This window comes from Mangifera indica, chromosome 4 (genome assembly GCF_011075055.1).
Source record: "Mangifera indica cultivar Alphonso chromosome 4, CATAS_Mindica_2.1, whole genome shotgun sequence".
In the NCBI taxonomy this organism is placed as follows: domain Eukaryota; kingdom Viridiplantae; phylum Streptophyta; class Magnoliopsida; order Sapindales; family Anacardiaceae; genus Mangifera; species Mangifera indica.
In genome coordinates this window covers 20657654-20670319 of record NC_058140.1, presented here as the reverse complement: position 1 = coordinate 20670319, position 12666 = coordinate 20657654, and the positions used below count along the sequence as shown (strand labels likewise).

General features: G+C 34.5%; 2 protein-coding genes across 6 annotated transcripts; one reads left to right on the top strand and one right to left on the bottom strand.

Annotated features, from left to right (window-relative positions):
- Positions 1 to 2593: 2593 nt before the first annotated feature.
- On the bottom strand, positions 2594 to 5954 carry LOC123212670. Of its 5 annotated transcripts, none has more exons than XR_006501595.1 (8): positions 5511 to 5954; positions 4986 to 5323; positions 4436 to 4627; positions 4243 to 4335; positions 3700 to 3758; positions 3478 to 3608; positions 3306 to 3399; positions 2671 to 2909 (listed from the first exon to the last, which is right to left on the bottom strand). XR_006501595.1 is itself a non-coding variant. In XM_044631797.1 (7 exons), the coding sequence occupies exons 1-7, from the start codon at positions 5893 to 5895 to the stop codon at positions 2691 to 2693; spliced, it is 1380 nt and encodes a 459-aa protein (XP_044487732.1). In that variant the 5' UTR covers positions 5896 to 5954; the 3' UTR covers positions 2594 to 2690. The 5 variants fall into 5 exon arrangements, 2 of the variants coding, with proteins under 2 accessions (XP_044487732.1, XP_044487733.1); XR_006501597.1 differs by having other exon boundaries at positions 2887 to 2909; positions 3515 to 3628; XR_006501596.1 differs by having other exon boundaries at positions 2889 to 2909; positions 3515 to 3608.
- A 2745-nt stretch (positions 5955 to 8699) lies between these two features.
- On the top strand, positions 8700 to 12123 carry LOC123214379 (putative disease resistance RPP13-like protein 1). Its single transcript, XM_044634119.1, has one exon. The coding sequence runs from the start codon at positions 8700 to 8702 to the stop codon at positions 12090 to 12092; it is 3393 nt and encodes a 1130-aa protein (XP_044490054.1). The 3' UTR covers positions 12093 to 12123.
- Positions 12124 to 12666: the final 543 nt, after the last annotated feature.

Here is a 12666-nt window from a genome sequence, read left to right as displayed (position 1 = left end):
ACCACCAAGAGTTTGTCAAAATTTTGCCAAATGTATATGTACATACATGACAAGTAAGCTATGTTCCCTCAAATGAAGATTTATTATCACTTATATGGTTATATATAAAAAAACGCTCGATCTCCAAGTCATAATTCTATTAGTTTATATATTATTGGTCTAATGCTTGTTTAATCTATCATGCAGTTGACAAAGTTAGGATGAAAAATTTTGTAATTGGTAAGACTTAGTAAGAAATATACACTACATAAAATCAGGATAAGTTTCCATTTGGTTAAATATTGTTTAAATAGTTATTTAATCTATCACTGATCCCTCACCCAACCAATAAAGACCTAAACCAGCCCCTTAATCAAATCAATGCTCGGTCCAAATTTAAAAACATTCATTTATAATGCCAGGCAAACTGATACTTGACCACTGTCACGCATATTGGGGATGAGTTATTTTGGATGATTACAAAGATGGTTATGGACACGTTAAACAAACAAATGAAGGTGATTACATTGAGATTAGATGCATGAAAGCAGCTTTATGAAAAAGAAAAAGGTGAGTGGATGCCATCTATGATTCAGAACCACCTTTAGGAACAGTCCGTATTCTTAAAAAAATAAGTCTCAGCTACTTTTAAGGGAGAGAACCCTAATACAAATCTGCTTTCTGTTTGATGCATAGATAAGAACAATGAAATGTCTAGTAAACTTATTCTAAGTGAATCAATGTTTATAAAGCATTAATTTTCTCAACCTCAAAAGTTAGTAAAATTAATGAAACATTAGAACTTTCAAAATGAAGCTCTAAGTTCTAATCTCTATTACGTTTATAAAACTTTGACTTACCTAGTACACTGATTGATAATCGGATCTTTATATTCTGAGTTTATCCATCCAGCAAACTAGATTTAAAGATAAATTTGAGTCAAATTCAGCTTGAACAAATGTTAGTTTGATGAGCTAAAACTTCAGTTTGCGTTTGGATTGTTCGAGGCGAACAACAATCCCACCCCAAGTTGGCTTGGATTATGTCCACCTCTAATTGGGTTTCTGAATTACTTAATACCTAATGATGTTGGAATGAGGCATTACATATAGTAATATACAAATATGACGCGATTCAATCCATTTAAACTCTTGTTTGTGCTGACTTGAAATACATACCTAAGCCTCAAAACAGGGACTCCATAATTTCATCTTGAGTTCAATATGCATTGTATCTTTTCTATCAATTTTCCCTTGCATAGTGTGACATCTCTGTGCCGTGAGCATGGCCAGGCAAGGAAAATGATCAGGAAAATAAAGCCAGGATTAGTTAAGGGTCATATAGATGTTTGATTAAGGTGATGCATGCATATTAAAACTAGAATTCCCTATGAATTATTTGTAACTAATAAACATGATGGACTAAATCACATGGACATGTTGGATAACTCACAAAAAGATGGCTAATCATCAATCAGTTTCATACTAATTAGAGATGAATGTGGATAAATGAAACATAAAAGTTGTCCCAAGAACATTTTACTCATTTTGCGGAGGCAGCCAGCCAACTTTTCACTTAAAAGAGAGCAGTACAAGTAACTTTTGAGCACCTTTACCTAGAGAATCAAGTTCAACTTTGAATCCTAGACCCCAAAAACAGGGATGTTACTTTTATCATAAATAATATAGACAGGACTTCACAATAATTCAAGATTTTCCTGTGATGCTTTTATATTAATCAAGCATATGATATAATCTAATTAACCACCCCAACTAATCGGTAGTGAAAAAAAAAAAACCATTAACCAAATGTCACAATCATCAGATAGCATACGCTTAATTGTCAACTAAAGCTCATAAACAACAAACATTATTTCAACAAGGTGGCTAAAAGCATGCTCAGTGATGTAATCATAATTAAAATCGCATGTTGGTGGTGTCCAGAAAATCAGCACTGATTGATAAATAATGGATTGAAGTTCGACTCTTAGAAACTATGCTTTTTAATTTGCATACCTTGGCGTGGGTGGTGGGTGAATCAAAAGAAGATGACACATACTAAGGAACATTAAAGAAAAGCATATTGTTGACTTTTCATAGCAACAGCAAAATCCCGAACAATAAGTCAACAACAAAAAAACCTACTTCCAAAGCATCATCAGCAGTACATATGTCAATTATTTGAATTAAAATCAATATCTAGTCTGCAGCTAATATTTTTATATCTATTCCAGTTTCACCTCATTTCATACAGCATAACTGATCACAATTTTATCTTTGTGTGTGGCCACTATACTTGTCATCCCTACAAATACATTTCTTCTTCAATAGCCCATCTCCTCTTCATGACTAGTAGGTTCACTTTTTCTTCCAAGTACAACTTTTAGAAAGGAATTATTGTGAATTTAGTGTGCTAGATGGAGGTTTGTCTTAATTCAACAGAACAGTTCCATTCCTGTGGGGTCAGCCCCTCATTCCTATCTTTGACAGCAGCTCTAGTCAGCCAATTATCATGACAACATGCCCTATTGTAATGTACCTATCTAGAATGCATCAACTTAGCACAAGGCAGATGGCAGCTTTTATTTTAGTATTTTTTTAAGAAAATTTTTAACTTGGGTTAATTTTTGTGATACAATTGAATAACCTTGATACTATACATTTTAAGATACAAATCTGGTTAATTACATCCTAGTTGGAAATTCTAAATTTCTAATTCATACTTCCTTTCTGTACAGCAATAAAGAGTACTATTAAAATGGGAGAAACAAGAAAAAAAATGTATGGGAGGGCTTCACTCAGTGCACCTTCTTCGATGCCAGCCTCTTGGAGAAGGCAGTTGGATTTATCTTCAATAAAAGCCTCAAAATAGTTCTGGTACCCTGTGTATTGAGAGAGATTTGAACTTGTGACCTTCATCATTTCCATGGCCTGTCATAATGATTTGAATCATTAAGAAGACTTTAAGAAATTTAAGATAAAAGAATGTGGAAGATCATCCATCTAATGAGGAAATGATGAATTTCATAACCTGAAACACCCTTGAGAAACATTAAAATAGTGTTCCTACTTTACTTTTCAACTTCCAAAAAATGTAACTTGAACTACACTACTCATAATCTGGCATTTTTTGCTATGGCAGACAATGTAATATGAAGAAATATTTTTAGAATCTAACAACAGTAACAATGGTACTTTTTAAGCTGGTTTGTTCAGAAATCTCCAGGTCAGATATTAGAAAAAAAATGTCTTTGTTAGATAAGTTAACATTTTCCAGAAATTGAGTTTGTTCCCACACACAATATCACCAGAGCATTTTATCGATACCTGAAAGCTGAACAAAAATTGCTGGGCCCTCCTTCTCACCATGGCATTGGGGTGAGACTGAAGCTTCTCATACATAATTCGAGCCTCTTTTGGCCTGCAAGATTGCAACAGATTAATATTTTCTCAACTCATGATGCAAAGAAATATCTTAAAATACGGGGAATAAAGGCACCATATCCATATATGAATTCTCAGGTACAGGCATCTACTTTTTGTTTTTTTTTTCCAGAACCCACAGCTCAACTCTCGGCTCTATTAAGTTAACTCTTGGAGGCAATGGTCTCTGCTTTATCAACTTTTATCCTAGGTGAAAAACACAATTACTAGCTCAGATTTTCATAGTATGCCAAGCTCCATATAGGGTTCAGTAATTAACAATAGCATATATATATACCTACGAAGAGAATCCTGACAAACAGACCACTGCAAAGCAGCTAATCCATGAAGTTCACTCTGCACAAAGAAAATACTATATTCAATTGAATCAAATATAGGATCAAAAGATTATACGTCATGGAGCCACAGTTGATTTAATGGTTTCACTAAATGATGTCTCAAGTTGGCCACAAGTTGGGCAAGTTGAATTAAATCAAACAAATTGCTAACTCCAATTCACAAAGTAAAGATAATTGAATAATTTCGCCAAATCTCAAAGAACCATTGAAATTCTTGTCGTTTAAGACTATAGAAATCAATTACAACTGACTCCAACATTAACAAAATATGCTCAAAATAAAATTGGTATGGGCATGTATTGTATACAACTTTCTAAAATTTCAGACATGTTAAACAGTGTCCTACTCCCTATACTTTACACACAGAAAGGGGGAGAGAAGAGAATGCATTGCTCAATGAAGTCGTAAAAGAGATACTAATGATAGTGCTGCTACTCAAAATATGCAAATAATTATGTGGATCACATTTTTTGTAGGCTTACCTTGAATGTCATTTTATTCATAACCTTTTCATAGTAAGGCAAAGCTTCCTTAAGCTTCCCTGAATTCATCAAGGAGTCACCATCCTTCAATGCCTATATTTACAAAGAATTAAAATTAGAGAAAAAAATTCATAAGATATTTCCTTTTCTCCAAGCATTAGAAGTCAAAAATACAACTCTGTCTGAAAAATACCTTCTCACACTCAGATTTTAGCTTCGGATCAACACTTAAGCCAACCTTTTTCTTGTAGGCAGCAAGGAGCTCTCTAGTGCGTTTGTCTTTAGCAGCTCTATCTTCTGCTGTTTCAAGAACATCTCCAGGGCGAATAGTTCTTCCACCTCCAAACTTAACACAAAAAGTAAGAATGTTATAAGACAAGATTCCCTGCAGAGATTCAAATGTGGCATCAAATCCACAACCATTGATGTAGAAAGTTTGCGCTTATTGAACTACCAAGTACACTATATTCATCTATCAAGTAGGTGCATCATATGTTTTACTTAAACATGCTATGCTTTCAGACTAAACCTAACTGCTCATTAAATCTGTCGTTGATGAATATTACATGTAAAAAATTGCAACTGTTTATGAATGAAATCCAAAAGTTCAAACCAAGCTATCAGCTAGCATCCCAGATATTCGTTACATATAAAGATGCATTGTAGTTAACAGGAAAATTCATGCCTTTTAACTACATGTACATATACGTTTAAGTAAATTGTGAAGTTCATAAAGAATATACTGTATTGGAAATATTCCCAGGCCTAGGAAAAACTCCCCATGTAGAAACCCTTGGCTTGTAAAGATCAGAATTATCTTGTTGAATTAGCTCAGTCTTCGACACTGTTGTTTCCCCAAACTTACTGGCGTCTCCAACAATTATCTCCACCTCAGGAATGTCACCTTCTGGAAGAGGATCAGACACTGGAACTAATCCAGCAGGCAGGGCTCTACCCTCTTTCTTATCGGCAAAGTTCAGACCCATAAAATCAATGCTTGAGACCCTCAGTTCTCCCTCCTTACTAACCCTCTTCTCCACAATTTCATTTGGCATATTGCCCTTAACTGCTCCCTTCAAGCCTAAAATTTAACGAATTCAAGATTTCAGCAACCCAATTTGGATTTCAAAATGTATAACTTTCCATCCATTTATTAAACAAACCAAATTATATACTCCCTCTTCTCATCACCATTAAATTGGAAGTAATAATTCTAAAAATACGATTTTTCACATAAAAACATATCACAAGAGTAATAACCATAATACCTGAACTTGTTCCATTCTCAACAATCCTTTTGTTCCCCTTGTATTCCTCTGCTTTCTCCATTGCAGCCTTAACTGAAGCTGGAATATTTTTACCACCATCACCATTCGAGGCCAAATCCTTATCCGGGTTTTGCTCAGTTTTAGAATGCGGGACAGACCGTATAGTCTTCTTATAGGCCTTTGCTTTTTCAAAAGCTAGCTTTACAGGGTCCAGTGGAGGTTCTGTTAAGTTGTCAGAAGTGGGTTGTGAAGAAGATTGTTCAGCATTGTTGGATGACGACTTCAAAGAGAAGGATAGTTTGAAAGAGGAGAGCTTTGGCTTGGTGGAGGAGACGGTTTTAATGGTGGAGAAAGAAGAGAGCCACGGTGATTGCAGACAAGTCATGGTTCTGGTAAGGCGAAAGAGAAGTGAGTGGCCATGAAACGTACGTTTCTAAAATATTTATTATAAATGTTAAAATATATATAGCAATTAACCAATGTTTTTTTTAATATTAACCGAATGTACCCAATAGTTTGTAAAATAACGAAAATACCAATATATCTCTTGTTTGAAAACTTGCATCCCACCCCTCGTGTTCAACCTTCACTCCTACACAGTGCTTCCGCGAATTCCATCAGCTTTTTCTCCAGTTTTTGGGAGACGAAGACTAAGTGAGTAAGAAATTCTCCTACTATTTACCCCTCTTTTAAATAGTTATAGCAATGACACAAAAGATTAGTAAATCATTTCTTATCATATTTAATACCTCCTATAATATAGAGTTAAACCCATTGATGTAAATTTGAAGTATTTTAAAGTTAGGTAATCCGGTTTTGAGAGTTTTGGACGAAATTTGTTAGGATTTTTGTGTTAGAATAAGTTTAGAATTGATTGACAAGAAATTTGGGTTCGAAAAATCAAGGTTAGTGGTAATTCAATCATCACACAAATCATGCATGGTGAGAAAATTTGGGGACGAGGGTGCTTTTGTGATTTTTTAAACAGTTCAGGTCCCACGGGGTGCATGATGGGGGACTAAATGTGAGATTTCAGTGCACGGGGTTTTTTGCAGCACATGACATGCAGGTAGGGGTGTACATAATTTGGTTCAAACCATAAAACCAGATTGAACCATTTGAAAATTACGGTTTGGTTTAGTTTAGGTTAAAAAATTTTTAAAAAACGGTTTGAACGGTTTTTATATATATATAATATATAATATATATATATATATATATATATATATATATATATATATATATATATATATATATTTACACAACAATCGACACAACAGTTAATAATTCATATATGCATACATACAAAGAACAGTAAACACTCATAAATACACATAACAACCAATACAATATTTTATAAATATATACAACCACCACTAATTAATATATATAAAAAAATAATGCAGTAATCTATTTCTTAAAAATAAAACATATCTGGCACCTAATATCTCACTTTTTTTTTTTCTATAAAAATTTCTTTCTCCCCTTCCTGCGTTCAGCATCGCAACACATTTTAAATTTTTGTGATTCTTTCTCAACAAAAAGGAATCAGAGCGCCATCACCATCTTTTTGGTCTAAGTTCTCATTTGAAACACTGGTCAACTCATCGTCGCTCAACTCATCATCGTCGCCGGTAAGTCATCAATTTACTTTAGAACCCAATGATGCATCTATTCTTAAAAATAACAATGATGCTATTACTATAAATTAAACATATTATGTTTATGATAGTATTATTATAATTTTATTAAATTTCACATATAGAAGATATCGATGATAATTTTTCACTAATTATGTCTTTTAATCATGGTTATTATTAATTTATTTTTTCTTGAATTTGAAAATTTGAAAGTGAATACTTTTTATTCTGTTTGAACCTTAAACCGACCTGCACCAAACCATATATTTTTAGTTTGGTTTGATTTGGTTTGTAATTTAAAATGGTTTGGTTTGGTTTGAAATTTTTTCAAACCGTTTCTTTCAATTTGGATTGAAAAATATTGTAAACTGTACCAAACTGGACCGTACACACCCCTACATGCAGGTTGCATGGTGGGAGGTTATGTGATTTTCCACCACACATGGTAGGGCCCGACAGTAATTTTTCAATTACGGGGTTATCTTATGTTTTCCATTTTAAAGGTAAATTGAAAATTTTCTACGTTTCAGGTTTTTTTATGTACAAGTTTTAAGTTTTTTATTTTTATTTTTATTTTTTTGAATAAAACATGTATTATAAAAATTGATTTATTTTTATTTATTTTTTATTAAAAATGGTTTTTTTTTTAATATGAATTTGAGTTGAATCAAATTATAAATTTAAATTACTAATTTTAGTTATAAATTTAAACCGAATTGAATTATAAATTCAAGGTATAAATTCAAGCTAAAATAAACCAAGCAACTTTTAAATTAAATTTGATTTAGTTTTAAGGGTGAGTTGAATTTTTTAATTTAAATTTAGTTTGAATTCAAATTATATGATACAAAAATAAAAATATATTCTAAAAATTTGATATAAAATTTGAAAAATATTAATTTACACAAATAACTAAGTACAAAATTGGACAAATATCAATTTATGGCACCAGGATGGGAGTGTGAACTATGAAACACCAACAAGGTTATGGAAATTAATACCCATATAAAGAAAAGAATATACAAGAAAGGAGCATACAAGAAAGTAAAACAAATATATCCATGACAAAGTGGGACAACAGAGCACCACCATTTATAATAATAAGCCCGGAGATTAAAACGAAGTTCTTCCTTGACAGTACCCACTCATTTTACAACAGAAAATTTCAGGAAACTTGTTTCCTAATTTTTATATTATTTATTTATTTTCGGATCGAATATATCTTATAACACCTTATTTTAGAAACCTGACTTAGTTGTCACTATTAACTATATTTTTTAAACATCTTTTACGATATGGTATATCTATATGTATTCGATATTTCTTTTATTTTCTTTTTAAATTTATCGGGAGATTTATCCAAAGTGTTACGTATCTTCTTAGTCACGCATCAAAATGATAAATGGGGCCATTCAAACCATCCTCTGATTTACAAGCAAATATTCTTCGGTACACTGGCTTTCACTGAGTTTGACCTTCACGCTGGTCACCTATTTTCCTAAAAACTTTTTCTGGTTGTTCTTGTCTCGTATCCCACAAAGAGGAGACCATGGTTTTGACTGAGACAGTAATAGGGGCGCTTCTGTCAGCTTCCATTCAAGTGCTGTTTGACAGACTAGCTTCTCGTCAGCTACTTGATTTCTTCCGGAGCAAGGAATGCGATGAAACTCTGTTGCACAGACTGGAGATAATACTGCTCTCTGTTCACGCTGTGCTTTGTGATGCAGAGGAGAAGCAAATCACAAACTCGATCGTGAAGAGGTGGGTTAATGAACTTAAAGATGCTGTCTACCATGCTGAGGATTTTCTTGATGAGATTTTTACCAATAATTTGCAACGTAAAATGGAAGACGAATCTCGAGGAATCAACAAACGTGTCGAAATCAGAAATTCCTGTAACATTCCCAGGCTTAAAAGCATAATTTCGAGGCTGGAACATATAGCAAATACCAAAGATGATCTTGGTCTGAAAGAAAGTAGCCCTAGTGCAAATTCATTTCCAAGATGGCCATCCACATCTTTGGTAGATGAATCTAAAGTGTTCGGTAGAGATAATGATAAACTGAAGATTAAGAAACTTCTGCTATTAGATTGTACTGATCTGAAAGGACGGGAAATTCCAGTAATAACGATAGTTGGAGTAGGTGGAGTTGGCAAGACAACGTTTGCTCAAATTCTGTACAACGACCCTGAAGTACAGGAGCATTTTTCCACAAGAGTATGGGTTCATGTTTCTGAGAACTTTGATGTGTTTAAGATAACAGAGACAATCCTGGAGCCAGTAACCTATAGTTCGCAATGCAAGATCACTGATCTAAATGTACTACAAGTAAAGTTGAAGGAGAAACTGGCAGGAAAGAGATTTTTGCTCATATTAGACGATGTGTGGAATGAAAATTTCATGAATTGGGATGTCCTGAAGAAACCCTTTGGAGATGGAGATGTCAGGAGTCGAATTATTGTTACAACTCGAAACAGGAACGTTGCGTCGGTTATGCACTCAGTTCTTGTTCATCCTCTTCAGCCATTATCTGATGAAGATTGCTTGTTGGTGTTTGAAAATTTTGCATTTAGAAGAAGTGCAAATATCGGCCCACAACAAAACCTAAGGGAGATCGGTCGACAGATAGCTAAGAAGTGCAAAGGTCTACCTTTAGCTGCAAAAACAATGGGGAGTTTATTGTGCTCTAAAGGAGATGAAACCAATGAGTGGAATAAGATCTTAAAGAGCAACATATGGGATCTTTCCATTGATGAGAGCTATATACTTCCTTCTTTGATGTTGAGCTACTACTATCTCCCTCCGAATTTGAAACAATGCTTTGCATACTGCTCAATCTTTCCCAAAGGCTATGCATTCGAAAAGGAAAAGCTAGTTCTTTTATGGATGGCAGAAGGATTCTTGCAGCAGCCAACAAGTGAGAAAAAAATGGAAGAAGTGGGTCGTGAGTACTTCGATGAACTGCTATCAAGGTCTTTATTCCAGCAATTGGGTGACAATAAATCACGCTTCATGATGCATGACCTTATCAGTGAATTAGCTCAATTTGCTTCTGGTGAATTTTGCTTCAACAATGATGGAGGAAGGCCAATTGTTTCAGAGAGGGTTCGCCATTTCTCGTATGTAATGGACCAGATAGATACCATTCAGAAATTTGAGACCTTGCATGAGTTGAAGTTCTTGCGGACCTTCCTGCCGTTGAGTTTTTCATCAAATCCTGGAGGAGCCCTTTCCTTAAACAAGGTGGTGATTGAAGATTTTCTGCTGACAATGAAGTGCTTGCGGGTGTTGTCTCTGTGCCATTATGAGATCAGTGAATTGCCTGATACTTTTCACAGATTAAAACATTTACGTTACTTGGACCTTTCTCGCACAAAAATAAAAGAATTGCCTCAGTCAACTTGTTTTCTTTATAACTTACAGACATTGTTGTTGTCAAATTGTTTCAACCTTATTGAGTTGCCAGAAAACATCCGGAACCTGAGAAAATTAGCTCATTTTGATGTGAGTGGCACCAGGTTGAAAGAGATGCCACCTGACTTAGGCGAACTGAAGAATCTTCATACACTTCCAACTTTTGTTGTGAGCAATGGATCAAGCATCCATGAATTGGGGGTCCTGCAACATCTTCAGGGTAAAATTTCCATTTTGGAGCTGCAGAATGTGAGCCAAGGTGCTGAGGCTGAGGCTGCCAAATTGAAGGATAAGAAGAATATTAAAGAGTTGGTTTTCAGCTGGAGCTCCGCGTTGGGACAAGCTGATATTTTGGAAAAGCTGCAGCCACATGAAAACATAGAGAAACTCACAATTGAGAAATATGGAAGTATGAAGTTCCCACATTGGTTGGAAAGTTCATCAATATTAGCCAATGTGGTGTTTCTACGTCTTACCGGTTGCAAAAATTGTTCTTCTTTGCCTTCACTAGGACCGCTACCATCTCTCAAGAAACTTCAAATTGCTAAAATGGAGAGTTTAGCAAGAATTGATACTGAATTTTACAGTAATGGTACCAATACTTCTGTCAGGCCTTTCAAATCTCTTGAAGTTTTGCATTTCCAGGACATGCCAAATTGGAAGCAATGGTCACCTTTTCCTGTTGAAGGTGGAGAATTTCCTTCCCTCAAAGAACTTCACATACAGAATTGTCAAAATCTTTCCGGGAATCTTCCTAGTCACCTTCCTTCTTTGACATTGCTACACATTGAAGATTGTAAGATTTTAGATTTCATTGATGATTCAAGAGATTACAGGGAGCTTCAGACACTTCACATCATAGGCTGTGATGCTCTGGAGAGTTTCCCATTACACTTCTTCAACAAGATTGCTTATCTTCAAATCCACAAATGTAGCCAACTGAAGTACATAGAAGTTTCAGATGACCAACAGGAGCTACAATTTCTAAGGGACTTGGACGTTAGTGATTGTTCCAAGCTGAAATACTTCACAGGAATTGGGTTGCTTGCTCCTAACCTGAAATCTTTTTCTGTCTTGAATTGCCGGAGCCTTGAATTATTGCCAGAAAAGATGAACATGCTGCTGACTTCTCTTGAAACCCTGACTCTCTCTGGTTGCCCAAACCTGAAATCTTTTCAAAATAACAGTTTGCCCCCAAACCTGAAGTCTTTGACAATTACAGATGCATGTGATGTGAAGTCGTTTCCTGAGGAGGGGCTACTGCCCCCCTCACTTATGTCTCTTCAAGCGATCAAGTTTCCGGAGCTCGAAATCTTGGACCTGAGGGGGCTGCAGCTCCTCACTTCTCTTAGAACCCTGGAGATCAACAGCTGCTTTAGCCTCCAAGCTATGTCAGAAGGGACCTTACCCAGTTCTCTTGCTTATCTGATCATCAATGAATGTCCATTGCTGAAACCAAAATGCGAAAAAGAGACGGGGGATCATTGGGAAAAGATTAAGAATATCCCCAATATTGAAATTTATTAAATAACGTGAAGTACATATGTATCAGTCTCAATTTGGCGAAAAAATAACATTTTAAGTATGTCATTTCAATTCTTGTGGTAGCTTTATTATAAGTTTCTTGCAATTTTATAGTTGAATTAAACCCAACTTAAATAAGGGTTAATTTAAACTTAATTCAAATTTAGAATGATAAATTGGTTTGAATGGTGGAACATTAAACAAAGTTAAGGAAAATGGTGAGCCATCCAAAAAAAAAAAAAAATCAATAAAAACTGTTAATAACCCTTCAAATTTAAAGTTAAATTATCAAACTATAATTTCAAATCGAGTTTAGTTTATTTAATCCAAACATGAATTTGAATCTAAACTAACTCAATTCGAATCAATCCTATCATATATTTGGTCTTCTTTACCTTATTATAAGTTGTACATAAGACACTCTTCTCATTTGCTAGCTAGATTCATTAATCATCGTATAGAAAATTGAGAACACAGCATCAACAATCAAAAATAAAAAATTTGCTAGAGTTTGTCCGCCTGCATAAGACAAAACACTAGTCAACTATTAGTATTGTTTTTTTCTTCATTGTTGCCT

Excerpts from the sequence above, each read along its gene's own strand:
- LOC123212670 (XM_044631797.1), bottom strand. The coding sequence starts at position 5,895 with ATGACTTGTCTGCAATCACCGTGGCTCTCTTCTTTCTCCACCATTAAA. Across the intron at positions 5,324-5,510 it reads TGAGAATGGAACAAGTTCAG|GCTTGAAGGGAGCAGTTAAG; the intron begins GTATTATGGTTA and ends GTTAAATTTTAG. Across the intron at positions 2,910-3,305 it reads AATTTTTGTTCAGCTTTCAG|GCCATGGAAATGATGAAGGT; the intron begins GTATCGATAAAA and ends TCATTATGACAG.
- LOC123214379 (XM_044634119.1), top strand. The coding sequence starts at position 8,700 with ATGGTTTTGACTGAGACAGTAATAGGGGCGCTTCTGTCAGCTTCCATT.